Genomic DNA, 12,332 nt, shown 5'->3' on the forward strand with positions numbered 1-12,332 from the left:
ATTTCCACCCAAATGCCTCATATCAAACAGACAGGCAGTTCTTCTTCCCCAGAAACACTCTCAAAATCCTGCAGGAACTTTGAAGGTTCAGCAGCATCTAAGCAGGGAAATAAAGAAGAAATTTCGGGGTAGAGCCCTCATCAGCACTGGAAGGAAGGGGGCAGAAGCCAGAAGAAGAAGAAGGGAGAGGGAGAGGTGGAGAACTACAAACTGGCAGGTGATATGTGAGACCAAGTGAAGGGGAAGTTGGCTATGTGGAAGACTTCCCATTCCAAGACCGACATGTTTGTCCATGGCCTCTTCTACTACCACTCCCCTCTTCTCCCCACCCTTTTCTTGTTGCCCTCATTCTGTCATTGCCCTCTCACCCCTTCTCATCCCCTCCTTAGCCCTCATGACCTGCCCATCATATATGTCAGGTTGACCAACTCCTTCTATTTGTTCCACATTTCACTCTCCTCTTCTCCTTCTTCATCCCTTTACCTCTTCTACCTCTTCACCCCCCCCCCTCCCGCTACAATCCAACTTCCATTTCACCTGCTTCTCACCTATCACATACCAGCTTGCATTCCTTCCCTTCTCCCCAACTTCTCATATTGCCTTTGGTCCTCTTCTTTTCCAGCCCTGATGCAGAATCTTGGCCTGAAATGCTGACTGCTTATTCCCCCTCCTCCATAGATGCTGCCTGACCTGCTAAGTTCCTCCAGTGTTTTATTTGTGTTGCTCAAGATTTCCAACATCTGCAGAATCTCTTGTACCTCTGTGGGCTCTTCCCCACAGGCAGATGGGGAGTCCTTGGAATATTCTGTCTTAAACATTTTGCAATGAAGACACTGAGTGAAGTTGGTCACATGGCACAAATTTTAGAATGGCACCTATCCAAAGGTTGCATATCATACAGTATTCAGCTCTTGCGAAGAGCAAGATCCTGTTTATAACAGCAGTGCTATTAAGTTTAAAACAAAAACATTTTATAGTTTTCTTTGAAAATATGTACTTCTAAGAGGATAAGTGCTAAATAATATAATTTCACTTTTTAATAAGATTTTGTTTTGAAATAAAGAATGAAGTTCTTATTATCTGCCCTGACTTTCAAGGTAATCATGGGAGCTGGTTCATGCAAATTCTAACCAATCTGTTTTCCACCTGTTATGAATATTGACCTTTAGAGCTGGGTCTGATTACTGCCCTACATCTGAAAGTCAGCTTCTCCAGCAGGAAGTGGCCTGGTTGAGGGAAGTGCCTGGTGTGAAAAGTGCTAGTCTTTGGCTCGACAGTCTTCGGCGAGGAGGCTGAGGGAAGAGACTACGCCAGGCACAATTGGAGATGGTGAAGACATGACCACTAAGCTGATTCAGTGTGCTACGTGCATGATGTGGGAGGTCAGGGACACTGATGGTGCCCCCGGCTGTTACAGCTGTGGAAAGTGCGTCCAGATTCAGCTTCTGAAGGAGCACGTTGCAGCACTGAAGAAAGAACTGGATGACCTCAGGTTTATCCGCGAAAATGAGAGTTTTCTGGAGAGGACCTACAGTGAGGTCGTTACACCGAGGATACCGGAAGAGAGAAAGGGGGTGACGATGAGGAAGGAAAGGATGCTTGAAGTACAGGAGACCACAGGGGATGCACCTCACGTAAACAGGTTCACCCTCTTGGAAGCTGTCAGGATAGAAGATACTGCCAGTCTGAGAGGCGGACAGGTCTGCGAGCCAAAAATTGGTGCAGAAGCAGAGCTGAGGAGTCAGACATCAGGAAGAGCCGTGGTAGTAGGGGATTCCATAGCAAGAGGTACAGAAAGGGGTTTCTGTGGCAACAGGCGAGATTTAAGGATGGTGTGTTGCCTCCCTGGTGCAAGGATCCAGGAAATCACAGACCGATTGCAGGGAATCCTCAAGGGTGAAGGTGAACAGCCGGAAGTGGTAGTGCATGTCGGCACAAATGACATCGGGAAGAAGAGGAAGGACATTCTGCAGTGCGACTTCAAGGAACTCAGCTGAAAAGCAGGACTTCCAGGTTTGCTTCCAGTTCCTCGTGCTGGAGAGGGCAGGAACAGGGAGATAATGGATCTGAACGTGTGGCTGAGGAACTGGTGCAGGAAGCAAGGATTTACATTCTTGGACCACTGGGATCTGTTTTGGGGTAGGGATGAATTGTACAAAAGGGACGGGTTGCACCTTAATAGACGGGGGACCAGCATTCTGGCAGACAGGTTTGCCACTGCAACACGGCTGTGTTTAAACTAAGTAGTGGGGGGGGGGGGGGGGGAGGGGATGAACTGGAAATATAAGGATGGAGTTAAAGGGAAAGTGAAAATAAGAAAAGTTATAAAGGACAACAGAATCAATGGAGTAGAAAGCTCAAGAAGAGATCATACAGTATGGCCAAGTGAAATAGGAATTGATATGAAAGGAGAGGGGAGTAACAAATTAAAAGTATTATATATGAATGCACGAAGTATAAGGAATAAAGTAGATGAGCTTGAGACTCAGTTGGAAATTGGCAAGAATGATGTTGTGGGAATAACAGAAACATGGCTTCAAGCAAAGCCATGTTGAACAGGTACTTTGGATCTGTCTTCACTAGGGAAGACACAAACAATCTCCCAGATGTAATAGTGGCCAAAGGAACTAGGGTAAAGAATGAACTGAAGGAAATTTATATTAGGCAAGAAATGGTGTTGGATAGACTGTTGAGTCTGAAGGCTGATAAGTCCCCAGGACCTGATGGTCTGCATCCCAGGGTACTTGAAGAGGTGGCTCTAGAAATCGTGGACGCATTGGTAATCATTTTCCAATGTTCTATAGATTCAGGAGCAGTTCCTGCTGATTGGAGGGTGGCTAATGTTGTCCCACTTTTGAAGAAAGGAGGGAGAGAGAAAACAGGGAATTATAGACCTGTTAGCCTGACGTCAATGATGGGAAAGATGCTGCAGTCAATTATAAAAGAGGAAATTACGACACATTTGGATAGCAGTAGAGGGATCAGTCTGAGTCAGCAGGAGAAAATCAGTCAGAAGGGAAAATCATGCTTGACTAATCTTCTGGAGTTTTTTAAGGATGTAACTATGAAAATGGACAAGGGAGAGCCAGTGGATGTAGTGTACCTGGACTTCCAGAAAGCTTTTGATAAAGTCCCACATAGGAGATTAGTGGGCAAAATTAGGGCACATGGTATTGGGGGCAAAGTACTGACATGGATTGAAAATTGGTTGGCTGACAGGAAACAAAGAGTAGTGATTAACGGGTCCCTTTCGGAATGGCAGGCTGTGACCAGTGGGGTACCGCAAGGTTCGGTGCTGGGACCGCAGCTGTTTACAATATACATTAATGATTTAGATGAAGGGATTAAAAGTAACATTAGCAAATTTGCTGATGACACAAAGCTGGGTGGCAGTGTGAAATGTCAGGAGGATGTTATGAGAATGCAGGGTGACTTGGACAGGTTGGGTGAATGGGCAAATGTAAGGCAGATGCAGTTTAATGTGGATAAATGTGAGGTTATCCACTTTGGTGGCAAGAACAAGAAAGCAGATTACTATCTAAATGGAGTTAAGCTAGGAAAAGGGGAAGTACAACGAGATCTAGGTGTTCTTGTACATCAGTCAATGAAAGCAAGCATGCAGGTACAGCAGCAGTGAAGAAAGCTAATGGCATGTTGGCTTTTATAACAAGAGGAATTGAGTATAGGAGTAAAGAGGTCCTTCTGCAGCTGTACAGGGCCCTGGTGAGACCCCACCTGGAGTATTGTGTGCAGTTTTGGTCTCCAAATTTGAGGAAAGACATTCTTGCTATTGAGGGAGTACAGCGTAGGTTCACAAGGTTAATTCCCGGAATGACGAGACTGTCATATGTTGAAAGATTGGAGCAACTGGGCTTGTATACACTGGAATTTAGAAGGATGAGAGGGGATCTGATTGAAACATATAAGATTATTAAGGGATTGGACACACTGGAGGCAGGAAGCATGTTCCCGCTGATGGGTGAATCCAGAACTAAAGGCCACAGTTTAAGTATAAGGGGTAGGCAATTTAGAACAGAGATGCGGAAAAACTTTTTCACCCAGAGAGTGGTGGATATGTGGAATGCTCTGCCCCAGAATGCAGTGGAGGCCAAGTCTCTGGATGCATTCAAGAGAGAGTTAGATAGAGCTCTTATAGATAGTGGGGTCAAGGGATATGGGGAGAGGGCAGGAACAGGGTACTGATTGTGTATGATCAGCCATGATCACAGTGAATGGCGGTGCTGGCTAGAAGTGCCGAATGGCCTACTCCTGCACCTACTGTCTATTGTCTATTAAGCATGCAAATCTACAGTTATTCCACTCAAGCCTCAACACCAAACAAAACTGAAGTTTTTGAAACACCTAAATATAGAAACAGGATAGGCCATTTAATCCCAGAGGCTGTTTTGCTATTCAGTGACGAATCTATGACCTACTCCATAGGTCTGATATCTATAAATACACTCAGTCACTACTCTGTTAGATACATCTAGATACCTGCTTGTTAATGCAAATATCTAATTGGCCAACTTTTGGCAGCATCTCAATGCATAAAAAACATGTAGAAATAATCAAGTTGTTCAGACTTAACATCAGAATGGGGAAAAAATGTGATGTAAATAACTTTGATCATGGAATTATTGTTGGTGCCAGATGGGGTAGCTCGAGTATCTCAGAAACTGCTGACCTCTTGGGATTTTCATGCAGTCTCCAGAGATTAGAATGAATGGTGCAAAAGACAAAAACAAATTTAATGAGAGGCAATTCTGTGAGCAAAAACGCCTTGTTAATGAGAGAGGTCAGAGGAGAATGGCCAGACTGATTCCAGCCAACAGAAAGGAGACAGTAACTCAAATAATCACATGCTGGAACAGTTGTGTACAAAAGAGCATCTCTAGATGAACAACACATCAAACCTTTAAGTGGATGGGCTACAGCAGCAGAAGACCTCAAACATACATTCAATGGTCACTTTATTAGGTACATGAGGTCACTGAGTGAATATGTCTTCACTCTAATTGAATGAAAGACTCTATGTCTTTCCTAATTTCTTTTATAAAACGATATTCTACACAATTAGAATTTCAACTTAATTATTTATAAGGCATTGACATATGTACAAATGTTGTCTGACTTCAATTTGCAAAGCTCTGGAGATCCCACATCCCTATCTTGATCTCTCCAATTAGCAGACAAGGTAGCAGTATTGATTAATTGCTCCTTTAGCATCTTGTTAACTTCGATCAAATCACCCCATGCCTACTAAAACAGCTCATCATCTCAATTTAGGTGCAGGTATTGATTAGTTAGATTAATTTATACTGCATTCTCACCAAGTACAATAAGATGATTTTTCACATTTGCTTACAATATCAAAGAAGATCATTTTTGCTTATTATCTGGTAAACCAATTCAATTCCTGATAATAGTCCTTTCAATCTATTCTCTCCACATCGATATTGACAATATACAGGTCAGTCCATCACGGTTAAAGCCCTCCTCACCATTGAGAACATCTACATGAAGTGATGCCTCAGGAAATCACCATCCAAGCATCCATCATCAGGGACACCCAGGTCATGCTTACTTCCAAGTGCTAAAAGAGCCTCAGGACTCACACCACTAGGATTAGGAACAGTTATTACCCCTCAATCATCAGGCTCTTGAGCTAGAGGGGACAACTTTACTCAACTTCACTTGCACTTATCATTGAACTGTTCCCACAACCTATGGATTTGCTTTCAAGGACTCTTCATCTCATATTCTCCATATTTACTTACCGTCATTTCTTTCATTTTGTATTTGCACAGTTTGCTGTCTTTTGCACACTGGTTAAATGCCCAAATTGGTGTAGTCTTTCATTGATTCTATTATGGTTATTATTCTATTATGGATTTATTGAATATGCCCACAAGAAAATGAAGACAGCATGTACTTTGATAACAAATTTACTTTGAACTTTAGACCAGCTCATCGACATACTAGTGACAATTTATAATAACCAATTACATATCAAGCTGGAGAACTTTGGGGTTTTGGGAAATTGGAGCACCTAGAGTTAACCCACAGATTAAATGGACACAAGGTGAACATGGAAGGTAGATACAAATAAAATTCTAGAGAAGTGTAAAAAAAACCTTTACTGTGATTAGGTGTTTAGTTAGGTGTGATTGGAGTGAGAGGAGGAAGTCTCTTAAAACAATGTATATTGCTTTAATCAGATCTGTTTTGATTATGGATGTACTGCTTATTGGCCAGTCTCACCAGTGGTCTTAAAGCCCACTAGATAACTTTCAAGCTCAAGCATTGAGATTTATATTATAACCCATTTTAGCATTACTGGTAGAAATGGATGAATTGCCTTTAGATCTACACAGGTTACAATTAGCAAGGATTTATTAGTTTAACGTAAGCGGACATAAAATTCATCATCCAATATTGGCAACTTTAGTAGAGTGTTGGGAGCACTTAATTCGTAAGGTCGTCAGTTTTGAGTGGATGGGAAATGAATGGGTTGAAAATCTTGTGCTGTCTAATGTGCAATATGGTCCCAGTGTCTCCCTTCTGACACTCCTCCATGGTTTTCCGCTTTGCCTCTGGCTGATTGAAGCCTTCAAGAAAAGATCAAGATATATATACACACACACAGATGGTTCAAAAGATCTAGTGACAGGTCATTCAGGCGTCTCTATTTATTTTTCAAAGTTTCAGGTGACTATTAACAAAAGATTATTAGACAGAATATCAGTATTCATGTCTGAGATGGCTGCCATTATTTCAGCCTTGGAATGGGTTGAAGAAGTACATCCTCATTGAGTACCTCAGTGCTCCAATTCATTATTGGCTTTGACAAATATTGAAACAGGAATTTCAAACTGTAGGCCAGACCTTCTTCCAGAGGTTGAACAAAATATGTTGAGGCTGCAGGGCCTAGACTTACGTGTCCATTTCTTATGGATCCTTGCCTAAGGTGGGGTTTCTAGCCAATCAATCAATGACAGACCTTCTAGCCAATCAATTACTAGAAACAAGGATACAAATATAGTCGTGCCTCTGAATAAAGGGGAGATGAAAACCATAATTAAAAAGTCGATTCAATCACTGTGGCAACAAAGTTGGGATAAGGAAAAGACAGGACTACATTTATAAAATGGTGGAAGCTCAATGAGAAGATGAAAGGAAAGGGAAGAAGTTATATTTACACATTTACATATTGAACATACTAGGGTGCATAATTCCTTGTTTGGAACTAATATGCAATATACCAGCATTTGTAGGGTGTGCACTTATCAGGAAAAGGTGCTGCATATATTGTTTGAATGCAGATCGTATGAGGTGCAAAGGGAACATCTAATTGCTAAATTGAGATCTTTAGGGCAGACGCAGCTTAAAATGGAAAATTTGGTAGGATATCATCGCCATTATAATGTATATAGATGTGAGTTTTGACTTTCTGAAAAGCTCTTGACTTGCTGATATTCGGGGGGTGGGGGTTAAAATTAAGTGGGTGCACTTCCTGACTCTTTGCTCCACACTCCAGCTCTGAAGGTGCACCTTATGTTGATCTGCCAACTGCAGTTAAACATTACTAGAAGAAGAAACCATATAGTCAGAAAGAGAGAGGTGGTGCAAACTGCACATAGAGACAAGCAGAGGTTAGAATTGAACGATGTTGCTGAAGCTGTGTGACAGCAGCTCAGAGTACTGTCTTCTCTTTGCTGACAAAGGTGGCAGTCGCAGAGCCTGAAGCTGCTCACAGCATTCCCAGCGCAGCAAAAGCAAATTTTATATAGCATAACCTCTGTGTTTGCATAGTCTTTTCCAAGTACAAAACAGCACTACTCCATTAGTCTTCTTATTTAATGACAGTGCCCATCTGTAACTTTTTAATGATTTTTAAGTGGATATTGGCAACGGCAAGCTTCTCATTAAATTTTTTTTATATGTCGGTGATTGGTTCTTTCAGGAGAAGGTAACATGAAAAAATAAGGACAATTCTGGATTTTTTTTTAAACATTTTATTTATTTAGAGGCACACCATGGTAACAGGCCCTTCCGGCCCAATGAGCCTGTCCCTCCGAATTACATCCATGTGACCAACTAACCTGCTAACCTGTGTATATTTGGACTGTGGGAGGAAACCGGAGCACTCAGAGGAAACCCGTGTGGTCACAGGGAGAGTATACAAACTCTTTACAGATGAGGCAAGATTAAATCCAGGACACTGATGCTGCAACGGCATTATCCTAAGCACTATGCTACCCTGCTGTCCATTTATTCAGAGAAGATGCAAATGGAAGGATATTGATTTTAATCTCTGTTGCATAGCATTCCTGAATTTCATTTTTCATTGGAAATGAAACTGGGAATGGATGTATAATCAGTAGCTGACCAAATATCACCTATTTCTACTCTGTTGATCAAAATCAATATTTCCAGCATAAGCTTTCTATTTTAAAGTTTTAATAAACTCTTTAGTGATATAATTGGGAGTCAATCCCAGGCTTTGGTTACTGGGGAGGAGGGTGGGGGAAGGGGTGAATGGGTGGAGTAGGGAGTAGCGAAGAGTGAACGTGAGGCAAAGAGGGTTTTATGATAGGGAAAGGAATCGGATGTCACCTGTCAAACCCACACAGTATTAAAGAGCAGCTGATCAGTTAGGTCGGGGAATGCCCATTTGGTGTGATGGAGAGTGCAATGTCAGACAGTGCTAGGGAGCAGAAATCTAGAATGCCACAGAATAACACTCTCATCATTGCCAAGGCTTTATTATGTAACAATAATTGGTGGTGTGAATGCTGGGAGCTAATTTTCTCTAATGATTCTGCATTTAGAACTTAGTTTTAAACGTTTTATTCTAAATCACTAAATTACACATAAAATAACCAGAATTAATAATTAATAATGTAATTGATAGCTTCTACGGCAGACCGTTACCTGTAACAGCCACATGTTTGCAATTAACCTACAGATAAATCATAATTTCTAAGTATTATGGAAAATTTTAGATTGCAAACAGAAACTTTCACCTTGATATGACATAGGAATGAAAATAATTACCTGAAAATACATACCAGTTTTGCAGCCTGCTACATAACATATACAGTGGATTCTAGTTAATTGGGCCATTGGTTAATCAGGATAGCCACTTATTTGGAACAATTCTTAAAGAACAAAAACTAATCAAACAAAAAAGCCAGGATTCCCTTTGTTTATTTGAGACACTATTCCTCTTAATTGGGGCAGGAGACTATTGCCAAACAGGTTCTAACTACGTGTGGTCATTAGACAGTACACTGTGCTTACAGCACAGTTCTAAAACAACATTAGTTGCATGCATTTGTGTTCAAAAAGTAGTGATTTTTCTCACTGAGAGTTGGCAAGAATAAACAATAAGACAATTCAGAACTGTAGTTTCTGTAGTTTCACACACTGAGTCTAAGAGATGACAGAAAATGGCTGAAAGGGCAAATGAAACAATTTTACTACTTCAAGAGGTTAGTAATTATCAAGAATTTGAAGGTACTGACAATCATCTTGAATGTTACAATGAAAGTGAAGATTTGGAGGATATAATCATCAGAAGCATTGTATGAACGCAGTCCATTATCTACACTAGGTGTCAGCATTGACTTTGTTCATTTACAATCAATCAAAAGAACACGGCAGAGTACATTGGATGAATTCCTCCATGGAAAACTATTACGAACTAAAACACAGTTTTATAGTACTCTAGTAGAATTAGTAATGTTCTAACTTGTTCTGTATTTTATTTAAATACATAATTTGTTACTCAGTTAAATAGTTTTTTATACCTTTTTAGTCATTTCCATGAAACTTCAGCTAATTGGGACAGCCACTTAATTGGGCCAAGATGTACTGGGCCCGATGTGTCCCAATAACAGGAATCCACTGTATTTTAATATTTAATAAGGGTATTTACTGAAAGTGATGCTGCAGGAAGACAATGTTGAAGAAGACTTAGGGCAAACTTACCTTGAGTCAGGACATTGAGAATAGAAACTGGAATATTATGTTCAAGCCATACAAGACATTTATGAGCTGCATTTGAAATATTGCGTTCAATTTTGGTCACCTTGCTAAAAGAATGTTGTCATTAAGCTGGAAAGATTGCAGAGAGCATTAATGAGGATGCTGCCAGGTCTGGAGGAACTGAGTTATGGAGAGAAGTTGAGCAGGTTGAACCTTGGAGTATAGGGGCAGAGTCTAATATCATGAGGTGTATAATATCACGACAGGCATAGATGGGGTAAATGTGCAGCCCTTTTCCTAGGGTTGGCAAATCAAGAACTATAAGTTTAAAGTGAGGGAGAAAGATTTTCTAGGAACATGAGAGGCAACTTTTTCCCCCAGAGGATAGTCAGAATATGGAATGAGGTGCCAGCAGAAGTAGTTGAGGAAGGTGAATTAGCATTTAAAATGCACTTAGACAAGAGGAAAGATTTAGAGGGATGTGGGCCAAATATAGCAAATGGGATTAATTGAAATGGGTGTTTTGGGTGGCATGGACAAGCTGGGCCAAATGATTTGTTTATTACAGTATATGTCTCTATGACTTTAATATCAGACTGGTAGAAAATTATCTACATTCAGACAGCAGATCAGTAGGCACAAACATAATGGCAGCTGAGAAGAAGGTTGCCAAAATATTGGAAAACAGTACCTGTACAACTTGAGAGTTATTGTTCCATAAACAATGGCAAAGCCTAAAAGACGAACCCATCGTAGAAGAATACACCTGAAGATGCTTGGTTCAAAGTAGAGTATAACAACCTGTTGGAAGAAAACAGAAGATAACTTCTAAACATAAGAGATTCTGCAGATGCTGGAAATCCAGTGATACACACAAAATGCTGGAGGGAGGCAACACATCAGACAGCCTCTAAGGAGAGGAAAGAACAGTCAACATTGATACCCTTCAACAGTCTTGATGAAAAGCACAGTGTGCAAAGTGCTCCAAAGCTACTGTTACATTAAACATATCAGTTTAGATTGGTCCGGGTAAACAAGGACAGTGGCTCGTCAAATCCCTCGTATTCTTTTTTTTAAAGACAGAAGTCCCTTTAACAGTCACCTAATACAACGACCACTCAAGTTCAATGAAATGGGGTTCCTTCCACTCTGACCTGGGTTCAATCTCCTTTAGCTGCATTTGAAGTGGCAGAATTTATCTCTGATTATCATATATTGCAGTCTCTAGGTACACAATGGTAAGAGGGCTAAGATTTTCCACATTTATATTGTTGTTCTCATCAACACATTAAAAAAAAACAATACTACACTTCTAATACATCAGAATATATAAAGGCAAGAATTATTTATAAAGTATATGATCTTCTCATTACTATACTGTGAAAGATTTTTTAATGGATGATATTTCATAAACCAGCAGACCATTAGCTTTTTTTCTCTCTCACATAGCAGTGCTAATTATGTTCAGTGTCAAGAATACATGGTTTATACAGTTCAGTGGTTCATGGAATCTGACAATGATGGAAATATTATTGATTAACTTTGCCACTTACCAGACATTGTGATAAATGTAACAGCAGGTAATTCAGAAAAGTTCTAGCAAAAAAAATGTATAAAATAATTGCCAGTGAAATATGGAAGGTTGTGTTTGGTCATAGAATCATAAATGAAACAGACTCTTTGGCCATTTTGTCTACTTTGGCCACTATGTTCCTGTCTATACCAATCCCATTTTCTAGCACACTGTCCATAGCCTCCTTCATCTTTCAGGTATTTATCTAAATATTGTTAATGCTGTGATTCTATCTGCATCCACCTGACCTTCTGGCAGATTCAACTTTCCACAAATCAGCTTGGTCAAGGCAAAATCTATTGGTTGAAGATATTATTGATCCTACCTAAACAAAATGATAAGGAAATTGTTCTGTTGACATTTCAACACACAGGTTTGGACACTGGACTCATTTATTATGCTATTACCAATAATGAAGAGATTTAGAAACCATTTTGGCCAGAAATATAGATTCATAATGAATCAGGGTGGGCATACTGCATTGTAGCTCTTTCTTTGGATATGAAGAGATTCAGTCAAGAGAAGCTCTTTCCCATATTCAATATATCTTTTTTTTCCATAGGGACATTGCATTAAAATGCTTGCCTTCTTCACTAAATAGCTTTATATTACAAAAAAAGATGCAAAATATTGTGGGTGCTGAAATCTGAAATGGAAACAGAAAATGACAGAAATGCTCAGTCGGCCAGAAAAGAGCCATGGTTGATGACCTATATTACTGAAATTTTAGCATTCTTCTTCTGGACTACTTCTGCAAACTTGTGGG

General features: G+C 40.2%; 1 protein-coding gene across 1 annotated transcript in view; it reads right to left on the minus strand.

Annotated features, from left to right (window-relative positions):
• The window catches only part of gpr158a (G protein-coupled receptor 158a), a 576,558-nt gene that overhangs the window by 81,989 nt on the left and 482,237 nt on the right, over positions 1–12,332 (minus strand). The window contains exon 6 of the mRNA XM_059972060.1: positions 10,685–10,794. Coding sequence (XP_059828043.1) covers positions 10,685–10,794 — 110 coding nt within the window. The remainder of the gene's footprint in view (positions 1–10,684; positions 10,795–12,332) is intronic.

Source organism: Hypanus sabinus, chromosome 6 (assembly GCF_030144855.1).
Source record: "Hypanus sabinus isolate sHypSab1 chromosome 6, sHypSab1.hap1, whole genome shotgun sequence".
Lineage (NCBI taxonomy): Eukaryota > Metazoa > Chordata > Chondrichthyes > Myliobatiformes > Dasyatidae > Hypanus > Hypanus sabinus.